Genomic DNA, 26,068 nt, shown 5'->3' on the forward strand with positions numbered 1-26,068 from the left:
TCCTGATTCATACTTTTGAGTGAACAGTTTGCACAACATTGACCTAATGCAAATTTTCTTTCGTATTTTCTTTGGGAGATTTTGTTGTGTTAGCTCTTGGTTTGTATTTTGATCCATTTTTTATTCATTTGTGCATATAAGATAAGGCAAATACTTAAGCTTAGTTTTCTTAAATTCCTTTTTCGGAGCCTGAGTGTATCTAATTATTGCAGCACCTTTGTTGTAGAGCTAATTCTTTCTTCACTGAATTTTTTTGCAACATAGTTGTAGATTAATTGACTATATATGAATCTGTTTCTGACATCACTATGATTTTTGTTATTTGTTTTGGTGGTACTAGGATTTGAAATCAGACTTCACTTGGCATGATACTGCTGTGCCATGTCTTGTCTGTCATTATTTTTAGGATAAAGTTGCACTTCTCACACCTGAGTTGTAGTCTTTTCCTGCTTTGTAAAAAAGATTTATTTATTTATTCATTTATTATTTATTTTTATTGTCAATGTGATGTACGGAGGGGTTACAGTTACATAAGTAAGGCAATAAGTACATTTCTTGTCAAACTTGTTATCCCTTCGCTCATTTTTTTCTCCTACTTTCTTTTTCCTATCCCCCCCCCCAGTTGTACACATCATTTCCAATGTATTGTTTTGTGAATGCTGTTGCGCTGGTCTCCCCTTGTCATTTGTCTCCCCACACTCATGTTTATTGCAGCATTGTTCACACTATCAAGCTGTGAAAATCAGCCTGGGTGTCCAACATCTGATGAATGAATAAAGAAAACATTATAAAGAATAGACATACACACATATATATACACATATGTGTGTGTATATATATATATTATATATATATAATATATATATATACACACACACATACATATGTACGTACATACACCATGGAGTATTATTTACCCATGAAGAAAAGAGAATTGGAAATCACCATGCTGAGTGAAATTAAACCATATTCAATAGCTGGATGCTGGTGGCTCATGCCTATAATCCTAGCTACTCAGGAGGCTGAGATCTGAGGATTGTGGTTCAAAGCCAGCCTGGGCAGGAAAGTCCATAAGACTCTTAATATTTATTTATTTATTTATTTTTTGGTTTGGTTAATTTATTCTTTTTTTATTGTGAAAATACTTTACAGAGGGGTTACAATTACATGAATTAGGAAATGAGTACATCTCTTATCAAACATTGTTGCCTCCTCCTTTGTTTCCCCTTCCCATTACCCCGCCACCCAAGCAAATTGCCAGTGTTTCCCTTCTATCTTATTCTGATTAACTTGTCTAATATATCTTAGAAGAAAAGAGAGAGCAGAATGGAACAAACTTTTTAAAGAAGTAATAGCCAAGATTTGCATAGAAAAAGTCAAATGGTCTTGTAACTAGAATTCCTGAAGAAAAAATATAGTAGGATCTAGGAATGGTGGTCTTTTCTAACTTAATCATTCTGACCACTGAACTGGCCCTAAACTCAATTAAATAGGAGACTTTGTGTAAGTAGATGTTTTCTCCCATTGAACTAACTAGGTGGTGGTCAACATGATCTCAGTGAATAAATAGGTCAGCTTCATTTCATTGAAACTAACCTTTTTTTTTGTGCCAATTCTCCATCATATCTCTTGGGCATTCAGTTAGCTAGAGATTGGTGAGTCCTCTCCTACTTTCTCTCATAAAATTGCTTATGTAGAAATGTTTATTTGTATCTGTTCTAAATGGTTCTTTCAGCATGTAGTACTTTATGGGAGATTTCATATGTTTGTTTTAAGATTATATGACAGTCTTAAAAGTGGTTCAATCAGACACTGGTATCTCATGCCTGTAATCCCAGCAATTCAGGAGGGTGATATCTTAAGATCATGGTTTGAAGCCAGCCTGGGCAGGAAAGCCCATGAGATTGTTATCTCTAAGAATTTACTCCCTCCCCCAAAATGCTGAAAGTGGAACTGTGTCGCTCAAGTGGTGGACCACTTTGAACAAAGAGGCTCAGGCATAGCACTCAGTCTGTTCAAGCCCCAGGGCCTGCACACACACACACACACACACACAGATACACACACACACAGACACACACACACACACACACACGAGTAGAAGACATTTGTTAAGAGTTAAATTGCTTTCCTTGTTAAATCACAGGCTCAAGCCTGCAGACTAAACCAAATAGATCTCCTATGTAACTAGCCAATGTGCTAACAATTAGAAATGAATCCAGAATGAGGATAAGGGCTCATTCTTTAGCTGTGTGTATCAGAGGCTCAGGATCATAAGAAAGAGTGGAGAACAGTCCAGTTTTGCACTAATGCATGTTCTTGAAGCTAGCAGCAGGAATTGGCAAGCAGTGTTTCTATTATGCATGTGAATGGACTTAAGTGCCCATTAGCATCAGAGACTGAAATTTGTGAAATTCCAGAGGGGAGGATCTAATAAAAATTCTTCCTTAACAGAGTTCATTACGAGAATTGAAGGAAAACAAATGTAATATAGACCTTTGTGCTGGTGGATTAAAAAAAACAACGTGACAGTTGTTATACTAATATAGATGTTTACCTTGAATATTTTCTTGATACTGAGATATTCTTACTTTCAGATAATAGGTACTTAACAGTCACCCCACAAAATTTGTTGGTTTATTGGGAGCTCAATCTTCATATGTTTAACTGTTTCACAATTGAAATAAAATAAATACAAGATAATACAGTTATTTCATTCACATTGCCCTTGAAATCAAATAGATAAATAGAATAGATAATGGAATAAATAACGCACTTGTTTTATTTCCAGTTTATATTGGGATTGGTCCTGCATTTGTGTTGAACCTTAACCTTTGAGATTTTTGATGCAGATGGGGTTTCATTGTGGAAGTGATTTAGAATCCACTTTATGAGCCATGGCTGAAAAGATTTTCGATATGATGGCTTCTGGGCATGACAGTTGTACACCTTTCGCTGGGGCTGAACCTCCACGAGCTAAATTATGGAGTACTTACAGGCACACATTTTTCCTGTCAAGAACTAAGGGCCATGTAAAATGCATTTCTGATTGATAGTAGGGCACACAGAGTTTAAAACCCACATTTTTAAAGTTAGACTGGTTAACCTTGTACAATACTATAGCATGGTGCTTTGAAATTAGAAGTACAGAGCAGTAACACTTCCTGCCAAAAAATTATATTTATTAACTCAACAAAGCTAAAGGAGATGAATTTGAAAGGCAGAACACTATTTTATCTTGAGAATCAGTTTTGATCATCCTGAGAGGTCTCACAAAATCACTTTTTTTTTTTTTACTGGACTTGCTAATCAATCTTACAAAATCTGAAGGGTTATGCATTTTTCACTACTGCCTTGTAACTTTAAAGTTGACTGTAAATATTTATAAATCCCTTCTTCCCGATACATACAAAGGTAAATGAAAATGAAAAGAATTGAAAACAATAGTAGTTTGACTTGTTCTCTCTCTTTCTCTGTCTTTCTGTTATATATAGACACATAAATTTTTGTTGCAAGAAATTGTTTTATTGCTTATCCCAAGGCAGTAGGGAAGAAAAGAGTGTCATATATTGTATGCCTTATTTTACAAAAGATAAACAGTTTCAATTCATGGTTACTAGAAATAAGGAATTTGAGTGTTAGTGGCTTTGTAGAATGTTTAAACACAAACTATAAGCTTTTGAGTCTTAAAAAAAAGAAGAGATGCTAGACTGTTCTGCATAAAAGATCCTTAATTTGACAAGCTAGGAACCAGGGTAAGTTTTCTCAGGTAAATTGTTGAGGTTTATTATTTTTCTAAGAAGTTATTTTAGCTACACTTTTTTTTCTTTTAAAGTGTCTATCCTGATTAACATTTGTTTGCTTATAATAAAAAAAGTTGAAGTAAAGGGAAGAAATGATACTTGATATACTTGTATTCAAAAATGGATTTGGCTTTGTTACAGGATTCATTTTGGAATGAAAGGCTCCATCATGATTAATCCACTTAATTATAAAACTAAAAATAGAGTTTCTCCTGTTCTTGAAGTACAGCTCACCAAAGATTTGATTTGTTTCTTTGACTCTTCAGTGGAACTCAGGTAAAAGAAATAAATAGTTAAACTCAGAAACTATATAACTTACAGTTTGGTTTGAAACTTTATTACTTAAGGACTTTATAATTGATAAAACTTCATTACAGGGCCGTTATTGCTCACCCATATAAACTCTTATGCCGTGATTCACATAAAATGTTAATATTTACATCAAAATGACAATGTAAACCATACTTGTACTTAATGTCTTTTATATTCTTTCCACAGAAACTCAGTAGAAAGCCAACAGAGAATAAGGATGATGGAAGAATTAGATATTTGTTCACCGAAATTTTATTTCTCAAGAGCAAAAAACGAAGTTAAGAAGCAAAAAGGTCGAATGCTATGTGATGTATTATTGGATCAGAAAGTCTTACCTGGAGTAGGGAATATCATCAAAAATGAAGCTCTCTTTGACAGTGGTCTCCATCCTGCTGTTAAAGTAAATTATAAGTATTTAAAAATATTTCTAATATATTATCTAAATTTCTTGTTATTGACTAAAATATTTTAAATTATCTTAAAATATTTTGTTACTAGTTTTATACTCTTAACTCTATTAACTGAGTTATTTTTTTTACATAATCCTTGCTTTAGATAGGTATTTTCATGATAGTTTTGGTAAAGTCCAAATCAATAGGAACTAAAATTTAAAAGTTCTTTTAATCATTCTTCCAGTTTAGGTTCTCCCTTTTCAAAATGGGAAAAGAGAAGTTCAGGTTTTCAATAATGAAATAAAATTTTAACGAAGAATAAACTTTTTTAAATCAATGAGATCTCTATGGAAGATTTTTTTTTAGGAGTCCAGGATATTGTTCTCTGTGGTGACTAAATTTAATTTTTATCTATATGTACAGCTAATCAACTATCTAGTATAAGATCAGTCTGGGGAGTTAAAATTTTACTAATATTTCTAGAATTTAGTTATGAACGTCAGGTAAGTATAGGCCCAATTATTGAAAAAGCAGTTTAACATTTTAAAGCATGACCTTATATGTGGAATTTATAAGACATAAAGCTTAAACTTGTAAAAGTTTTCACATTTAAACAATTGGGCATTTCCCAGCTTTTTAGAATGATTATGCCAACGAGGTGATTTTCATTTGTGTAGTCACTGATGACGTCATTGTCTATTGTGTGGATGTGTGTGTAGATGTGATTGTACCCATACATTAAATCTTATGCATATAGGAAAGTAAGGCATCAGATTTCTTTTGGAATTATCTTTGAAACTACTTGTGCCAAATAATTAATTCTGCAAAAGTAACATTAAGATTGATGCCAAACTTGCAACAAAAAATTTCATCAGGAAGGTCTGTTTCCCAGTTGTGGGTGTGTGTGTGTGTGTGTTGTGTTGACAGTTACTTTAATATTAATGCATGTGTTAACATCATGTCTTTTTAAAGCATGACAGTGACCTTGATAGTCACCTACTCCTGTGGCTGTTTTCTCACTTCTTTCTTTTTAGTTTCCTTTTTAATTGTTACTTGTTTTCAAATCCATCAAGTCTCATCAAGTAGCTGGTAGACAATGGTGGGAATCTGAAGATGTCTAATACAGAATACTCAACAATTACTTGCACTTAGAATTAAAATGTGTAGATACAATTGGTATCATTGTTAATAGCACTATTAATTTAAAATGAGGATAATACTAGTAACAAAAACACATAAACAAGGAGTAGGAATGGAGCTCTGTGCAAGCAGGCAAGCATGCTTGAGGCCCTGGGTTTCATCCTTGGACCACAAAAAGAAAAAAAGAAAAAAGAAAGAAAGGTGTGCTCTACCAGGTATGCCTTTTTAAAAAATCTTACTTGGATTTCTCTATAACAGAATTGGCAAGTGGTATTAATTTTACAGTAGTGAATAAATTATAAAGCTTATAACTCACTTATGTTTCCATTTTACCATTTTAAGGTTTGTCAGTTAACAGATGAGCAGATCCAACACGTGGTGAAGATGACACGTGATTTCAGCATTCTCTTTTACCGGGTAAGAGCAGGTATTTTCAACCGTGTTAAAGTGTCAATGGTTTCTCTATTGATTGCACCACAAATGTTAAAGTTGTACGTAGCCATCTAGTGGTCAGAGTTCAGAGGTGCAATAAAGAAGCGTGACATCACTTCATAGGATGTCATTAACATTTTGAAGTTGTAGGTCCTAGGTCACTCCACACTTGTCTAACTATGGATATATTAAATGGTCTTTACACAAATTGCCTTATGCAAGTTATCCTTTATTTAAAGGATAGTTATGTTGCTATTTTGGTTGAGCTTTCGTTTTCTGGTTATAAAAAATTAGAGCATAAAGAAATGTAATACTTAAGGATAGGAAGACTTGAGTCCTCTCAGGCGTTGCCTGGTTATTCTATTCTTAGATTATTTACATAACTTTGTTTAGTTTCTCCATCTTTAAACCCCATAATATTATTTCTTTATCACAGAAACTGATCTAGAAATGAAACAAGTACTTGTAAACATGTAAGGTTGGAAAGTTTTTTTTTTTTAGGTTGGAAAGTTTTATACATGTTTTTAGACATTAGAAAACACTTTTGTCTTTTCAAAACATGACAAGTCTGTTTCTCTTCCACAGTCAGTTTTTCTGTACTCAAAATTCTTCATTGTTACTATATTCACAAAGAAAAGTATTGTAATTTTTTTATTAATTGACCCCAAACATTAAAGAATCTCTCAATTCACATACCTGAACCAAATATAGCTATTTTAAAATTACGTGTATTCAGAAAAAAATGACTCACTACAACAGCCCTCTTCTTGCCCACATTAAATTGGGTATTTCAATTCTGTGCTTAAATTAATATAAATTATTTGTGTAGTTATCAGCTTATTATGCAATAAGTCAAATTTCTGGTCTTTCACATTTTTCACACTTCTGATGCAAACACAAAATATTCTCTTGTGGAAGCTTTAAATGTGAGTAGAGTAAAACTATGACAGACAATACCAAAATGTCCTTTGAAATAGAATTTATAGCAAAATGGAACGTATTCTCTGTTGGAATGCTATTTGAATTTTTATTTTATTTTCTAGTGCATCTCTAAGGTGAGAAAATACAAGTCATTTTTTTTCAGGTCAGCAAAGAATATTCTAAAGTTTTGTTGTCTGGAAATAGATTTTTTTGGGGAGAGCTGTTAGGGCTAATCAGCAGCCTTGATATTGTACAGATTTAATGATAATCTAGTGTTTTTCTTATACCCACATAATTATGTTTAATTTTAAATAACTATAAAAGCATAAAAGATACTTTAAAATATAGAATCTTTTATGTCATTTAGGTAAAAGGAGCAATTTTGAATGCTAATGAGTTATAATGGCTTAATTATTCACACAATTCTTATTTGACAGCCATTATGAAATCCTGTCAATACTCTTTTTTTAGATGAAAGGGAAGATTATATAAAACTATGTATAAATAAATATATATGTAATTTTGACATTATTTTCAGAGATGACTTCAATAATATATCTTTGGCTTCTTATCAACACTCTTCTGTATTACATTTTTCTTTCTAGTGCCATAAAGCAAGATGTGCCATCTCTAAATACTATAAGGTTTATAAACGTCCTAACTGTGGTCAATGCCATTGTAGAATTACTGTGTGTCGCTTAGGCGAAAATAATAGAATGACATATTTCTGTCCTCACTGTCAAAAAGAAAATCCTCAACATGTTGACATATGGTAAGATTTCTGACTTAAATGATCTTACTTCAGAGAAGATAACTACTTATAGGAGAATAAATTAAAGTATTTGAACCTTTGGAATGAAACAGGCAATAGCCTCATCAAAGAACCGGAAGGAGATAAAGCTGATTTCAGGATCATTTCTGAACCAACGTTGTTGATGGCATCCAGCCTTGAGGTATAATCTGGTTTGTAAAGTACCAGGAGGTTCAGTAACTGAGAAACTATGCAGATGCCTCCAGAAGTCTTTGCTTCCCTTAGAAATAATGTAAAGCATGAGTAAGGTTTTCATACAGAATTTGTCTTGCTGAAACAAGGGACCCCATAGTGAACACGTGTGATAGTTCTATCAATTGCTAATATGTCCTTTCCTTATGAACTCCCAGACTGGGGAAAGAACCCTGGGAGAGGTTTGGAGACCCTCTGTAAGATAAACTTAGACTAAATCTACCTGACTTGACAGCTGGGTAACAGTGATGTTCTGGGCCTGCTGAATTACTTTCTGTTTAGAGCCAAAGTCCAATATTTCTCATGAAATCTCCTCATTTAATTTTTGCCAGTGCTAGTTACACTGGTAAGAGGCCATAGTTCCTTTTAGCAAGAGAGAAAAAAATTGCAGAGTAAAATAGCAATTATGAGCAAAATTTTCACAAATACAGAGAGAAAGCACAGAGTACACTAAGAATTTGGGGATATTAGAATCATATATTTACAGATAGATTGGAACGTCTCATTAAAGAAAGTACTGTACAATTTGAGCAAGTGTTAGTGGCACACGCTTGTAATTCTAGCTATTCAGGAGGCCGAGATCTGAGGATCACAATTCCAAGCCACCCTGGGCGGGAAAATCTATGAAACTTTGTCTCTAATTAAGTACCAAAAGTCTTAAGTGGAGCTGTGGCTCCAGTGATAAGAATCTTAACCTTAACAACACAATCTAAGGAATAGCACCAGGCGCTAGATCAAGCCCAAGACTGGCACAGGAAGGAAGCAAGGAAGCAAAGAAGGAAGGAAGGAAGGAAGGAAAGTTTGATTAAGCAAATGAGAAAATAAATAATAAGCACAATATTCTGAAGCCATAATGACACTACTAGATAAGCCAATAAAAACTCCAACTTAGTGTATAGTACAGGCTAGAATGGTATCAAAGATAGAATGATACAAAAGACGAGGGAGTCATTAGTTCTGGGAATAGTTCATGTCTTGCCTAACAGATTAAGAACTTTTTTAAAATTGAATTTTACTGTCAAGTGATTTACAGAGTGGTTACATTGCATACATAAAGGTAATGAGTGCATTTCCTGTGGTACAGTGTTATCCCTCCCTTGTTTTTCTTCCATTTCCCTCCCCCTGCAATTCCCTCTCCCACACCTAACTTGTAAAGTTCATTGCTGTTGCATAGGTTCACCCTTTGTCCTTTGTCTTATCATTTTGTTGTTCCCCTTCCCTTCCCCAAAGCAGATAAGCATATATACAAGACACAGGTACCAAAATCAAATTGATTATATCATGTACTAAATACAGAAAATGAAGAGAATGAAATTAAAGAAATGGAATGCTTACCAGAACTAGGGTCAAAGTGATATTAATATCATCTTAATTAAAATTTTAAGTCAACAAGAATTATGGCAGATTTGATATGTAAGATAATGAAACTAAAAGGAACCATATAACAAAATGGACTCTAGTTGTTAGTCAATGAATATGTAGTGCTATTTGTAATCTTAATGTAACTATGACCAGCAGGGGTATTGAGGGAATGGAGCAACTTTAGAAAACATGAAAGAAAGTTATTATTTATAAAGAGATCATTCTTGGGAATCTCTTCCCTTATTGCTACATTTCTTAATCACCCATTAATAAATTCTTTCCAGTCTTTACTTGGTTATGTAACAGGAATCTCAAACTTGTCTTGATACTGTAAGCTCATTTGGGGGAGGGACTTTCATTGCATTGCTACAACAACAACAACATTGTAATTTAGCTGGACATAAAAAAACAAAATTTAGGTGGCTCACATTTGTAATCCTAGCTACTCAAGATGCTGCTATCTGAGGATGTGGTTCAAAGCTAGCCCAGGCAGGAAAGTCTGTGAGACTCTTACTTCCAATGAATCACAGAAAAACTTGGAAGTGGTGCAGTGGCTCAAGAGGTAGAGTGCTAGCCTTGAACAAAAAGACATTAGGGACAGCATCCAAGACCTGAGTTCAAGCCACAAGACTGACAAAAACAAAAACAGAAATACACATAATTTGCAAAATCATCTGTACAAATGAATATTGGAGTAATTTACAGGATTCTTGGAAAAAATATAATCTTGTGGACCTTCCTCAATGAAGGTATTCCAAATCTACCAAACCTGGAAACATCTAAGACTCCAGCATGGATTTTGCTGGAGTTTCCTCTTCCATGTTCCATGGTCCTCACTGTAGAATGAAGAGAAGAAAACATCAAGCTGTAAAAGGCTAAACTTGATTAGCTTTATGAATTTGACTATGCAGTGCACTCTTCAGGATTTGCCCTTAGAATGAACATGAGATATAAGGGAAAGAAAGTTAGGGTGACTTCTAGAATTTTGGCCTGATCAGTTGAGTAAATGCTGATGTCATTGTTGATGAAAAAGTAGTAGAGTAGCAGATTGCAGAATTCTACGAATTTTCTTTGGCTCCTATAACAAATTACCACAAAGTTAACTTAAAACAACAGAAATGTATCTACTCAGGAATACCTGTAGCTCATTGGGCCAAAATTTAAGTGTAGATAGTGTTGAGCTCCTTCTGAAGACTCCAGGAGAGAATCTATTTCTTGTCATTGGGTAGCTAACCTGCATTCCTTGACATACAGTTGCGTTATTCCATTCTGTGTTTTCAACAGTACCTTTGCTTTTGTGTATGTCAGATAATCTCCCTTTGCCTCTCTCTTACAAAGAAACTTGTGATCAGTTTAAAGGACTATCTAAACAATGTCCCAAGTTAGGATCTTTAATTGCATCTGCAAAGATTCTGTTTTATAAAGTAATATTTATAGTGTCCTGGGATTATGACCTGAAATCTTTGGTAGGCCCTTATTTACTATTAACCATGTTATGTTTGCTCTTCCTGTTACATAAGCAAATAGAGAATAGAAAGTATTTATTTGTGGAGATTTATTATGAAGTGGAGTGGCAAGGAAAGGGAGCTTCTAAAGAGTTCCTAAAAATCCTCTTATGATTAGAGAAATCTATTGGGCAGGAGAAGAAAATCATGTAAAGTTCGAGCACATTAAAAATCTGCAGGCCACATAAATTGGGCTAAATTATGAATAAATGACATCTTTCAGGGTAAGTTAGTGGAAGGTGGGGACTAGGTCAAATAAACAAATTCTGTAGAAATTCTTATATTCCATAGGAATGTAAAGTATTGAGTGCACTAAAAATCAACATAAAGATAAAAATTATAATGAGGGGCTGGGAAGGTGGTTCAGTGGTAGAATGCTTGCCTTGCATGTATGAGGCCCTGGGTTCGATACCTCAGCACCACATAAGCAAAAAGAAAAGCCTGAAGTGGCGCTGTGGCTCAAGTGGTATGATCATTAGTCTTGAGCTGAAGAGCTGAGGGACAGCGCCCAAGCCCAGAGTTCAGGCCCCATGACCAGACCAAAAAAAAAAGAATTATAATGAGATGTATTTTGCTTTCAGATTTTCTTATGCTGTTTATTATTTTACCAGACCAGCCTGAATTTTTAAAACTGTGTCATTATATGTAAGGAATAAAACACTACAGAAATTAAGGCTACCTTTCAAAATCAAAGAACTCATGTTTTGCAATGTAAAACAGAGTGTTTACCTAAAAGTGCTTTTTGGTATTAATGTTTGTAATTACAAGAAGAATAAATGATACTGCCAAGTTTGCTCAACTACATGATACGATCTACAGAACTGAACCAGAGCAGGAGAAAGTAGTTTGGTAGTAGTTTAGAGAGACATTCTGTATGAGCAAAAAAATGGTCAATGGAAATCAGGTTCTGGGTGCTCATGCCTATAATCCTACCTACTCAAGAGGCTAAGACCTCAGTATGGCAGTTTGAAGCCAGCCCAGATAGGAAAGTCTGTGAGACTCTTATCTGCAATTAATCATCAAAGCTTTCATTCAAGTGGTAGAACCCTAGCCTTGAGTGAAAATGCTGAGACAGCAGGCCCAGAGTTCAAGGCCCAGGACTGACCAACGTGTGCACACACACACACACACACACACGAGTCAGTCAGTTCTAAATATAAATCAATATTTACATTTGTAGTAAAAATCAGAATTGGTTTATAATTTTCTTATAACCTAATAATTATATTTTTAATAATGATTGGTATATAGATATAAAATAGTTCTCTATGAAAAGAAATAACAGATACCTTTTTTGATCATGATGGATTAACTAATTGACATATTGTTTAGCAAATATCATAAAGTAACTATAAAATCTAGAATTTTCAGGGCAAATGAAGTAATACCTTTTCCCATTTTCTTTTTAGTGCTCTAATTTCTGTATAACCTTTCCTGGTTTGGTTGAATAAATATTCTTTTGTTTTGCATTGAAAAGTACTCCTTAAAATATTTGTAAAATGCTTCCCACTGGTTATATCAAATGCCTTCAGTTGGTTTTTTAAAGTACACCTTTTTTTAGTCTACCTAAAAGCTTAACAATTTCTGACTTGAACAGCCATCACCAGGGTTTGAGATGCAGTTATGACATCTGTCAGTTATGACTTTTAAGTAATAAGGATTGAGGTACTAGTAGTTCTGAAAAGGTTTCTATAATAGTACAATTTGTAAGAATGTGGCAATAGTAATGTTAAAGATTAATTTTTTAAATTTATTTTTATAGCAAACTGCCAACTAGAAATACTATCATCAGTTGGACAGCCAATACAGACCATTATGTAGACTCAGTGGCTCAGAAATTCGAAGAGCAGTGGACATGTGCAGTGTGCACTCTGATAAACAAGCCCTCTGTGCAAGCATGTGAGGCTTGCTTGACCCCCAGGCCTGTCGGTAAGGCTCAAGTATGTTCATTATACAAAGTTAAGCATAGACCTTCCTCCAGCCACAGTGTAAAATATATTCTTTCTCAGATGGTTAAAGGAATTGCCAGCCTTTGCTTGTAGACCATGCTGATATCCTGTTGAAAATACTTCTTTTTTTTAAAAAAAGAAAAAACAGGGATGGGAAAACATACTTGTGCTAAAACAGTATGTGCCTTTGTATCTCAAAAAACTGAGATGATCACATCTGTTCTCTACTGTTTCTAATGAATTATTCAATAAAGCTTTGTTTTATGCAGATTTCAGCAAGTTTCGAGTTTGTTATTCAGTCCAAGTGCTTCATAAATTGAAAGGGAGGATTTCTGTAAGAATATCTTAGCAGGTGGAATAGAAAAATGCTGAATTTTTTCCTCTTCTTTATCCTTCCTACCCCTTGTTATTAAAATCTTTACCCAGACAATTGTACTGATTTCATTGAAATCCTTCAAAATAACTCTTTGTAGCTCACAATTTTCACGCGTTCAGAGAATGTAAAACCTCAGAGGAAACCTGTGATTAAGAACCATCTCATTGATGCGGCCTCTATTGTGTTCTCAAAGTGTTATTTCTTTCTTCAATTAGAGATGAGAAAGTTCATTCTTGACTTAAGGACCCCGACATTGTGTTAGCTGTCATATTGTGTTTTGTTCCCTGAGCCTGGAAAGCAGGCTTCACCCATTGCACAGCTTTGGTAATAGCCCAAGGGACAGCACCTCCTATTTCTCTCCCCTCTTCTTCATAGCAATCAAAAGCAAAACAGCAGAAAATCAGTCGTAGGTTCCCACATTTATTTCAATCCTGAAATGCCTTTCCACATCTCATTAACTGTTTCTTGTTAATTTTTCTGAATATAAAAGACATATAATATTAACTATGATTTAAAGGGCAGTTTTCAGAATCCTGTAGAAACTTGGTATTTCATCTTTATTTATTTTTAATAAGCTTTTCTCTTTGTGTTGTCATTCACAGAAATATTCCTCATAGTCCATAAATATGTCTCTAACTGTTAAGCTGAGCCACCATAAATATGTTTCTGTTGAGCTGAACCTTCATAGTATATTGTCTCTTCATTATCATCACTTTAATGCTTTACCTAATATTAACACAGCTCATAGTTGAGTGAATTTGAGATTGTTAAACAAAATACTAAGCAAGTATAAATCTTTCCGTCAGTGGTACCTTTATATTGTTAACATTTTAATTAGTATTTCATCTCCTAGCTAAACGATGATTTAATTATAACTTGCTCAAGCTAACTTTGTATTATTTCTGTATATCATCTCACTGTAACAAAAAGTACTAAATTTTTTAATCAAATAAAAATTTCAAATATTACATGTTACATTTTTAAGAATATTGCAGAATTACTTATCTCTTTTTCCAGATTCAGTGCTCAAGAGTAAAGAAAATTCTACTGCCTGTACTAACTTAGTGAAGTACCCTTGTAATAACTTTGGAAAGACACATACAGAAGTGAAGATCAACAGAAAAACTGTATTTGGAACCACAACCCTTGTCTTGACTGATTTTAGCAATAAATCCAATACTCCGGAAAGGAAAAAAAGCCAAAACCAGTTACTAGATAAAGAATTTCACAACTCTTTGCCTACAGATGTTTGCTTTAGTGGCACAGAGCAATCCTCTGACAAGAGAATAGACTTTATCACTCAGCTCCCTAACAAAGCAATCAAATCACCCACGGTTTGCTCTTCATCTAAATTATTTAGTCCAGCACATAAAAAATTGAAAACAACACACGACTCATCACCAGATCATTTCAAAAATTGCAATCTTGGAGCTTCGAACAGGTATGATGATTTTCACCTTTGCCTTTGACATACATTTGCATTAAGCTGTTTTAAAGGTATTCTTAAAATTTGTACGGTATTTTAAGATCTCTAAAAATATGTGTATTGCAATTTTAAGTCTTAAAAAAGCAGACTCATCCATTGCTAAGAAAAATGAATTTTTTAACATAAACACTGAAAAGTCTACATCTTTCCTTTTCCTTTAGTTCATGGTAAAGAAGAAAGAAACTACAAACAGGTTTTCTTACATATATATCAACATATACCACATTGTTGAGTATGTGCTTGGTATAGAAAATATAAAGAAAAATATTTGAATTGGCCACACCATATTAATAACTACTAGCATTTTTTGTTTAGCTATTCCTTGACTTACAAGGTAGTTAGGTCCCAATAAAACTTTTGTAGGTGCAATAAATGTATATAACCAACTAAACATCCCAGCTGGGCAATAGAGTACACTGTAGGGTAATCATTGCTTTCCCTAGTGATCAAATAACTAAGAAGGAGTTATGGTATGCTGTCTAGCATCGAAAGAAATTATTGTACTCTGCATATCACTAGCTCAGGAAATAGGGGGATAAAAATTTGAAGAACAGTTTATACTGAATCTATTTCTTTTTCATCAGGGTCAAAACATTGTATGCAGCACCATCATAAGTCAAAGACTATCTTTCCCTTCAATGACAAGTCATTCTGAAAAGAAAATCATCTTTTATAAAAGTTTAGTGTCTTCTATTTTAAAAAGAAATCAGAGGACTGGAGGTATAGCTTAAGTGGTGGGGCTGCTGCTGAGCAAATACAAGTCCCTGAGTTCAAACCTCAATATCACCAGAGGAGAAAAAACAAAGGGAAGATTGGCATCTAAAAATAAATCAGAAGTGCTTTCTTTCCTTGAATGGCATTTCTGATAAAGACATGGTTACATTTAAATTAGCCATATGGGATGTTTTACATTGTTTTCTGTTTCAATTAAAACAAACCCAAAAGAGCTTCCATTCTTGCATTTGAGATGAAGAGGCTTTAATTCCAGTTGATAAAGAGTATAACTGACCAGATATATTTTGTGGGATTCCCAGCTACATATTCAGGAGAACATCCCTCTAGTTGCTGCCACCTAGGAATGCAGAAATATTATCTATACACTATCATTCCTACTCCTTAATGAATATTTACAACTCCAGAGGCAAACCTTATTCTCCCTTTATCCACATTACCTGTCACAATGCCTTCACCAGGCTTTTCTCCATGTATTTTTTTCCTAACCTACTTTTAGTTTTATCAGAAAGCAGGGGCCATATAGCCATCATTTTTGTGTGAAGAGTGTATAACGTTTTCTTGTATGAAAAGGGGAAGCAGTGTTGCTTTTGATTCTGGTGGAATCTGAGGTAGAACTCTACTAGCTATTTCTCTCATTTTAGCTATACCTTTGCTGATGGGGAGATTCCTCCTCAAGTCTAAAATGGGATGTGGAATTACCTGGTATACACTCCTAGACCAAACGCTGGAGATCCTAAGAGTTTGTCTCATAACAATTCTGAGATAATGTTGCTTAATATATGCCCTTATCTAGAATATTCCATCCCAACTATAATCGGTCATCAGTTAATTCTGGTGAGTTATCTTTGATTTTTTTTAAAACATTTTGTTTATAAAACATTTATGATAACTGGTTTAACTTCTGTCCATGATACATCGGAATTAAGTTCTCGGAATGGACCTTTAACTGACTAGATAAATATGCCACCTTTTCACTTTAATGCTTAGTGGTACCATGATGAAAATGATGGAGTTAGAATCTCTCAGTTGAAAGGCTATACTGTAGGAGAAAACCATTTGTTGAGCAGCTTCTCTGTTCTGTTGCTTAAGTGGAAAGAAGTAGAAGTAATCATTTTAAAATATTGTGCCATTTGCTGTATCAAGATGAAAGATCATGGCATATTTTTATTTCCTTAGTGCTTTTTTAAAAAAAAACTCAGACGATTTAACTAATGAATTAGGATTTAAAAGAAAACATTAATGTAACCTTAAATTTAACTGATCTCTTCATAAGCCATTAGGAATAGAATCATATGATTAATCACAGCGCACAGCATTACTTAGAAATGCTGCAGCCATGTGTATGTACTGAATATAAGAACACCAGGACTGAGAGTCTACAATCAATCAAGATCAACTAGCAGAATAAATGTCAAGTGATGAAATAAATTCACCCAGAAGCCCTTCTGCACCCAGCTACTTTACAAGGAATAAATTGCAAATTACTGTCATTTATTTCATTTTTCTCCTTGTCTGGCAGCTACAGTGTTCATCTTGTGGACAAGACTCCTAGCAGAGGCTCACGACATAATACTATTAAGGCAGGTGGTACACTTAGAATTTAGCCAGCTATTTTTCCTTAAAAATTACAGGGTCATTAATTTGCATTTGCCTTTGTTTCCTTAATTACTAATCTTATCACCATGCCATACATGCTATTTGGGGCAGGGGAGTTTGTGGGGGGGAGAGGGATGGAGGGCTGGTCCTCAGATGTACTTAAATGTTATTCAGCTACTGAATTATATCTTAAATAACAGTATCTGTTTTTAGGCAGTCCAAAATAACTACTAAAATAATTTTTAATCTTTGATCCAATTACTAAAAACACAGAGCAGTGTATAGTGATACATTTTCAAAAAGAAAGCATCTGTTCAAAGTTGATATTTTTCCTGAGTTGATGCAAAGGTTCCTGTAGAAGAGTGAAATGACCTTGTCAGAATTATTTGTCTCCTTCCTTTCCTCCTTCCTTCCTTCCTTCCTTCCTGCCACGCCTACTCCAGTGGAGTCTGCTTAGCATGGGAAACCTGCTTTCAGACCAGAGAATGGGGCTTCACAGAAGCCTATCTCTGAGAATGGGACTTCACCGAAGTCTACCTCAGAGAATGAGGCTTCAAAGAGACCTATCTCTGAGAATGGGACTTCACCGAAGTCTACCTCAGAAAATGGGGCTTCAAAGAGGCCTACCTCCTGGAAAGGCTGGCAAGCCCCTGGGAAAGATGTGTTTCTGTTCCTGTTTTTCTTTTCTTTACTTTATAGGAGTGCCTATTAATCTTTTACTGTTCCTGCTGCTCATTGTACTTACTCATGCTCAACGTTCCCTTATTCAAGGCTCTTTCTTAAAAGTGTTGACGACTCCAACATCTGATGAGTGTCTTGAGAATATGACTAACTCACCAGAGTTAAGTGCTACCCTGAAAGCCCCTCTTATGGAGGCTAGAAGACAAGTCATAAGTAAATATAAAAGTATTGGGGGTTTCATGACGTCACTTCAGCAGAAGGAATTGTTTGTAAGAGATTTACAAGAAGCTATGGGCACAGAGCAGAAAGAGTGTATGGCTACTGGAGACTTTCCTTTAATCCTAAAGCATATACAATAGATTCATATAGATATCCTGTAGATAAGAAAGAAGTAGAGGGATATTTAGACCAAAAGCTAAATAAGATTCCTATAAAGTTGGTAGATAAAAGGTGGCAATGGCTTTTCAGAGGAAAATGGTGGGATCCTCCATTATCTAGAGAACCCCAGAGACTTCCCCCAGATCCATAGCCTTTTACAGGTGTGTATGATAAGGATGGCAATTGTTGGGAAAACTACTTAGGAGAAAGAACTTCCTGTTACTCTCTTTCATTTATTGAGAGACTTGCTAGATCTAGGCCTCCTTGGTGCTTACTATTGAAGAAGGAACAAGAAAGATCTTATGAGACAGTAAAGGCCTTTATAGAAAAGAGTAAACGATTATGTGAAAGGGTTACAGAAAAGAGACTATGAGCTTGAATTTGATATATGGCCAGATTTAACTAAGTATACTGAATATCATGATTTTTGGCCACAAATTGGGAACCCTCTAAGCACAATTGCTTAGAAAAGATTTAAAACGTATAAAGTACAAAACTAAACAAAAGTAACTATGAAGTACTAGAGTTTATGCCTTTCTGTTCAGCACCTTGCCCATATGCTCTGGTTAATGGTTAATTGGTGATAAACATCGAAACCCATTGTATTTCTTAAAAATAGAGGTAAAGCCGAAAACAAGTGCCTGTCGTCATAGCTTGTCATCCAAAAAACAAGATCAGGAGACCAGCTGGTAACCACCCAAGAACGAAGCCTTGCAGCAAGATTGTGTAACCTTTTGCCCTTTCTCATGGAGACTTTTGCTATAAAAGCTTGTTATCCTCTGCATTAAATCGCACTCAGCCTCCACTCCTCTTTGTGTGAGTTGTCTGTTTGCCATCTCCCCACCTGTTCCAGTTCCTCCACTAGGTGTCCTCCGTTGTCCCGACAGCGGGTCCGTGGCACCTTCCTTCCTTTCTTCCTTCCTTCCTTTCTTTGTCTTTCTGCATTTCTTTCTTCCTCTCTCTTCCTTTTTCTTGCTCTCTATCCTTTTTTCTTTTATCAGGAATGGGCTTTACTAGGCAAATGCCTACCATATGAGTCCCATCAACAGTTGTGTGTGTGTGTGTGTGTGTGCGTGTGTTGTTTTTCAGTGTATTGGTGTTTTGCTGGGGACAGTCTCTGACCCTGATCCTTCTTCCTTGATTGACCTTGTAGAGTAGCTGGGACCACAGTGCACATCACCATATCTAACACTAAAGTCATCTGTGTTTTCCCATGTCTCCCACATCAGGGATGGAAGTCCTAACTAATCAGTTTTCAGTCCTGGACACCTTGGACTTATTTCTAGGTCACTAGTATGAGTCCTCAGACTTCACTGAGGATTTCAAGCTCCTCTAGTATGAGTTAATTTTTATATGTTTTAATTCTTGAAGTAAACTTAGAAGACCAGATCTATATATAATTGGGTTGATGAAGGCATAATAAAAATTCCAGACAGTGTTTATTGTAAGAATGAACCATTCTTTTCTGCAAAATTATTGAACTGTGATAAACTGATCATCAAAAAAGTAGCTTTTAGTTAAAATTATAAATCTCTGGTACTGTCTTCCTCATTGATGATAGTTTTTATCTGATTTCTCTTCAATTATACTTATTTATATTATTATATTGTATTTTTAATTTATTTAATGATGCCAAGGATTGAACCCAGAGCTTTGAACATTGTTTTAATTTCTTTATTGAGAAACTGTTCGATTACAAAAATTGTTCTTGAATTTAATCATATCTAGACCAGCAAACTATATCCAACAGGGCCAACTCTAGCCTACAACTCTTGAGTAAAGAATTTCTGTTTGAGTAGTTATTTGCTATGTGGCTGTTTGTCATGTTACAAAGTACAGAACTGATGGCTGCAATAGAAACCATGAGACCAACAAGCCTAAAATATGTATTTTCCAAAAAAGTTTGCCAAGTCCTGGTCTATTATGCTGCTATGCAACTTTAAAGTCTGTATTCAAAATGATAATTCTCATCATTGAAATCAGTTAAATTGTTTGTGCTATGTTAAATTTACCTAAGAAAATGTTCTGTTATACTTTGGAAAATAATTATTAAAACAAAGAGGAACCAAGACAGCCTCAATTGTGCAGGCCATTTAGTTATCTTGGATATTTTCTATAATAAAATTAAGATTAGCTATGCATATTTTGAGCTGATGTGATCAAGATCACAGGTGGCATCCAATAGCTTGGCTACATTAACTCACTCAGTGCTCCACAGCTTAATGTACAGATAACCCACCTAGGAATCTTGTTAATGTGTAGATTCTGATTCCTTAGGAATCTGTATGCGGATGGATAATTCTGTATTTCTAAGGAGCTCTTGGGTGATGCTAATGGTTTTGGTCAGTGGAACATACTCTAAGTGTCAGCTACAAGGAAAGCACACATAGTGTTATTTTACTTAACTTTGCAACAAGGACAAAAGAGAATAGAAGACAGAAATGAACCAAATGGAAGAGGCTAAGGCCTTTCCTCTTTAATCCCACTTTGTATGTATATTTGGTCTTCTCATAAAAAAAAATCTAATACCTAAATTAAAAAAAATTAAACCTCTTCTTCAGTGTATCAAACTATAGCTATTTCCAGGTTGAAGAAAGTAGGTTAGAAAATATTGAGCTAATTGTTACCAGTGACAGCTGTTTTTAAATAATGCATAGCTTTTATGGGTAAGTACTTTTATACTCTTTCTCTCGTTCTTTTTATATAAAACTGGTTATGAAGCTACCTCAATTTTGAAATCTCTTGACTTCTCTATAGCTATACAGATAAAGCTTTTCTCAATGTTAAAGTTTTTATAGCACCTCTTTTTAAGGCAATTAGTGGAAGGAAGGTTGTGGAAAAGATTTGGTATAATGCATGATTTTAAAGTAGAAGCTGGACTGGGAATGTGGCTTAGTGGTAGAGTGCTCGCCTAGAATGCATGAAGCCCTGGATTCAATTCCTCAGTACCACCTAAACAGAAAAGACCAGTAGTGGTGCTGTGGCTCAAGTGGTAGAATGCTAGCCTTGAGCAAAAAGAAGCTCAGGGACAGTACCCAGGCCCTGAGTTCAAGTCCTAGGACTGGCAAAAAAGAAGAAATAGAAGCCTCCCCCAGCCCACGCAGTAAAAGGTACCAAGAAAATTGCTGGTGATGAAATATTATGGTGATTACTTAGGACTTGCTTAAGTCCTAAGTAAATAAATGGCTACTCTATAGATAGCATCACAAACTGCCCTTAAAAAGCTTAGGTCTGTCCCAACAAATATTTTTAAAGCAATATTTAATCCTCTGTTTAATAAACAAGTTTAAATCAGTCTCATCACAAATAATAGAGCACATTTTCTAAAATATTTCAGTTAATGTGATGCCATGAGACAATGATACAGAGGCAAGTTGTCACTAGACTCTTTTGGAAAACTGGTTTAGGAAACAAGGAAAAAGGAAACTGTCCCAAGTTTCTAAGTATTCTAAAACTTATTGAAGAGCTTTTTGAAATTTCCTTAAAAGTGAGAAAGGATGAATGATATCATCACTTAAAAGATTTTAAATACAGATATTAAAGTGAGAGACTTAAAATCTTGCTTTGTCCTGTTTTGTGCTTTGTTTTGGTGTTGGTAATGAACTCCAGAGTCTGGTACATGCAAAGCATGAACTCTTTAACACAGAGATATGCCCCCCAAGTTCATGGTTTAACTAATACAAGCACTTTTCTATTAACTGGCTTATTAAAAGTCTGTTCTAAAGGTGAGTGAATGCAGTCATAACTTGGGGAGATGAATGGCATTGAAGATGAGTGTTATAAGATGTAAAATATTGAAAATTAAAAACAATTTTGAAGCTCCTTTACAGAGAGGTCACTATGCTTATACAGCTCAAGTACAAGGTTAACTCCTAGGCTTTGTACAGTAATGACCTCCACGTACTCTAATTGGCAAGAGATAAAACATCCTTACTCTCTTCACAAAATACACATATCTGCTTTGCTAAGCAGCTGTCCCTTTCTGCAGTATGATTGTGACACTATCCTTGATCAAAGGGAAGCACTGAAAACTTGTCATTAAAGTGGACAGTAGGGAGAGTGTGCTGCATGGACTTTTTAGTACCATTGATGAGAAAAGAATTTCTACAGATGAGAAAATAGAGATGATTCTAACATGGATTACTCCATGGGGACAGGTTTGGTACACTTCTGAATATTTTAAAGATAATACAGACTGCACTGAATAATAAGCAAGAGAAAAACCAAACAGAAATGAACATTTTAAGACAATAAGATGGACCAGATATACAACTCAACTAGTTGTTTTTTTTTAATTCTTTAGAGATTTAAGTTCTATGGTTTTCATACATAGGTAACTTTAGATGTGAAATAGAATTCCCTGGGGAAACAAATAATTTAAAAGACAGTGGTTTATGTGAATAACTAAAGTTGACTCTGACCCACTTCTTGATATCATTTCTTTGAACAAGAATAATTACAATGGGTAAGGGTGAAGTGGTGTGAATGATTCCTTTAACACTTATACCATAACCTCTCATTACAGGGTGCTACAAACTAATATGGCAGGTAATCCTTGCACCTTAAATGCAAGCAGCCCTCGATGCAGCCAGCATAACCGCCTCTGTGTTCTCCGAGTTGTGAGGAAAGATGGAGAAAACAAGGGGAGGCAATTCTATGCTTGTTCTCTCCCTGGCAAAGATCAATGTGGATTTTTCAAAGTACGTGTAAGACTTACCAAGCTTCCTTTGGCATAACTGAATTTTAGCTCAAAACAAGGAATTATGCTTTTCAGTTTTACTTTTCAGTTTAAAAGCAAGACAAGCAGTATTCCATCTTAAGAAAATAAATCATGAATGTGGAATAAACATTCAGAGCCTCAGCGATATAATAATAAAACAGCAACTATTTTTTATATATTATGAGAGTATATTTGTAATCACAAGTATGGAAGTGCTGTTCTGGGATCTCAAAGAAAGAAAAGTATGTAGTGTTTAGTATTTAGTAGTAGTAGGACTTGTGATAGATATTCTGAGAAAGAATTGGCTTATCCTAATTTCAGTATTATCTGAAAAACCTTTAGGTTATGCATTAGATGGACATGAAAAACAATGTGGACATCTTGGATTTAACATTAGTGACTATTTACTACACTGTCTTGACCACAATAAGGGAATCACAGCAATAATTCCACTACAGTTGATTCCACATGCTATTGTACCCTATGCATCTGAGATAGGAGACTCCTTTTAGTCAATCCCACTTCTGTGGGCTGAATGTGATTCTAATGTTCAAGATACACATATTTCCAAGTTGGAAGAAGAAAGAAAATATTGATTTGTTTCAGTATATTAGATCAAATGTTTTGGGGTTGGATATCCTTTTGGATTAAGTAACCTTCTTAAAGAATTTACTAAAATTAAATTTGAGAGTGATTTTAGGTCTCTACTCCTGAACAAGATGTGCTTCTAGGCCCCTAAAGTCACAGATCTTTTCAATAAAGCTCTCATAGATGAAGATGTAAGCTTTCATAGTCTTCTTCAGACCACTCTTGAGACCAAAATTAGCAACAGGAATAATACAGTGGAAGCTGCCTACCTTACTGTATGTAGGGGTAAGTCATGATGAATTATTTTCCTAAGAGACTAAGAAAGGTAGATGATATAGTTAGGAAAAATCTATGCACCATTTTAACTCAAACCTACAACAGGGATACTGATGGTTGCTTTATAGCAAAAGTTTGAAATTTTTGAGTTATTCCTGTTAAAGGGAAGTTTCTTGCCTATTATGTCAATTATGTTATTATGCCAATTATGGTAATTTCCTATGTGATTCAAACACAAATGGAAAAGAGATGCTTATGCGTATTTTTAAGGGCAACAGCTAATGGCTTATGTCTATTTTACAATGTCAGAGTAATAGCAACAGCTGCAAAGACAGTGTGACACCATTGAGCTATGTTTAGTCTGTTCCTCATTGCAACTTCCATATAAACTGTTCTTTCCTGTCTTTTCCTCCCTCAGTGGGCAGACTTATCCTTCCCACTCTGCAAACATGGCAAGCGCTGCATCATGAGAACAGTGTTGAAGATTGGGCCAAATAATGGGAAGAACTTTTTTGTTTGTCCTCTTGGGAAAGAAAAACAGTGCAACTTTTTCCAGTGGGCAGAAAATGGACCAGGAATAAAAATCATTCCAGGATGTTAATATTTTCCCTTTTCATTGAATATGCAGGCATTTATTTAATCTCTTCAAGCTTTGCACAGTGTTTGCTACCTTGGTTTCATAGAATCGTTGTAGACAATGATGGGGTAAACTAAGTTACTGTAGTATTGCATTATTTGTTTTTGTTTGGGGGTGGGGGAGAATATCATCTCTATGCTTCAGCTATGGTTTTGTTCTTTTACATCAATGAGTACACTGTGCTTCATATTCCACCTAGAATATACATTTGAAATGAAAATAAAGCATTTTAGTATGGCTTTGTTCTCTTCTTAAGAAACAGTGATTTATTTACTTTTTAGGAGAAAAGTGATGTGGCAGGATACAATATTGTCATGCACTGAATTAGCTGCTTTTGTTGAACTACCAATCACCTTAAAATAAAGGTTTAAAATGTGTTTCTTGTTTTCTTCAATAGAACTTAAGATATGAGATCTCTTTTACAGGGAAGAGTATTTGATTCTGTCAAACAAACATTAAGTTCTGTAAGGTGGGAGATACAGCAAAGTCCATGGACAACTGGAGGTATGTTTTCTTTAGAAGTTTATGGGGATTCAAGCAACAAAAATAACATTTAGCAACTGAAATTACAAGTTTGTTTTTAAAAGAGAAGTTGATTTCTCTTTTTCTGATTTTGATTTTAGTATCCATTATTTAAAAAAAATTCAACTTTAGTTTTTTAATCTATTCCTATTGTTTGAGTCTGAAGTGCTGCTAAAACTCATGTGCCAACTTGTAGCATTGTATGGTCACCAAGCTATAGCATTCTTTAGATATTTAGGAGGTGGAGCCTTCCAGAAGAAATTTTCATTGGAGGAGCCTACTTCCTTTCTCTTTTTGCTTCCTTGCTACCATAATCATAATGTGAGCAGCTCTAAAAAGAAGTGAAGGAGGAGGTGGAGGAGAAGGAGGAGGAAGTAGAGGAAGTGGTGGAGGAGGAGAAAAGGTTGTAGTGAGTTTCAAGACAAAAATTTAATTTCTCCTTGGATAACTTTATAGCACTTCATAACTTTTGTGACACAAAATATCCTATCTGAATTTCCCTTTTCTTTCTTTTCCTTTTTCTGTTTTTTTGGTGATAGTGGGGATTGAATTCAAGACCTCACAGTTGCTAGGCATCAACATTTCTTAATATTCACTTCCTTAAAGAATTATTCCTAACTTTACTTCACAGAATAGTATTTGTTCTTCATAGAATCTTGCCTTACATATAGTAGACTTCTGAAAAACATTTGTCAAATTTAATGTTAATATATTAGTCCCTTGAATATTTTTAGTCTTGTTACCACTATCATTATTAGTATTATTAAAAAAGTGTTGCTGCATTATTACAGAAGAAATTGTAATTAAAATCTCTCTTTTTAATATATAAAAATTTGCTTACCGATAGGCAGGTCAAAGTAAATTAGATCAAATAGTATACATTCACTAAAAGAGAAAGAAGATTTGAAAATAATACTGCCTTTTATACCTACTACATTTAATAGCATAGAGATGAATAAATATAATAATTTCTCACAGTATCCTAAGTTTGAACCTCAATTTTATAGGAAAGCCTACTGGTTTAAATAACTTAGTTTTTAAGGCAGTTAATCTCTGTTGAACACCTACTATGTTAAAAAAATTCAGTTAAAGGATATTTTCTAAAGATATTGAAAATAAATGAGACTGAAATGATAATGGATAATAACACTATATAAAAGTATGGGAGGGAAAGATTACATTTAACTCATCAATCAGAAAAGTTTCAAAGAAAGAACTAGCAGTAAGAATTTGAATTTCACCTTGGTAAAGGTT

The 26,068-nt window shown here is 34.6% G+C and overlaps 1 protein-coding gene across 1 annotated transcript in view; it reads left to right on the forward strand.

Moving 5' to 3' along the window:
• Neil3 (nei-like DNA glycosylase 3) overlaps positions 1-24,530 on the forward strand; it is a 40,735-nt gene extending 16,205 nt beyond the window's left edge. The window contains exons 3-10 of the mRNA XM_013024875.1: positions 3,945-4,079; positions 4,302-4,515; positions 5,990-6,064; positions 7,606-7,772; positions 12,633-12,799; positions 14,213-14,636; positions 22,597-22,771; positions 24,074-24,530. Of these exons, the coding sequence (XP_012880329.1) occupies positions 3,945-4,079; positions 4,302-4,515; positions 5,990-6,064; positions 7,606-7,772; positions 12,633-12,799; positions 14,213-14,636; positions 22,597-22,771; positions 24,074-24,256 (1,540 nt within the window). The 3' untranslated portion in view covers positions 24,257-24,530. The remainder of the gene's footprint in view (positions 1-3,944; positions 4,080-4,301; positions 4,516-5,989; positions 6,065-7,605; positions 7,773-12,632; positions 12,800-14,212; positions 14,637-22,596; positions 22,772-24,073) is intronic.
• The last annotated feature ends 1,538 nt before the right edge of the window (positions 24,531-26,068 follow it).

This window comes from Dipodomys ordii, unplaced genomic scaffold, assembly GCF_000151885.1.
Source record: "Dipodomys ordii isolate 6190 unplaced genomic scaffold, Dord_2.0 Scaffold4, whole genome shotgun sequence".
In the NCBI taxonomy this organism is placed as follows: domain Eukaryota; kingdom Metazoa; phylum Chordata; class Mammalia; order Rodentia; family Heteromyidae; genus Dipodomys; species Dipodomys ordii.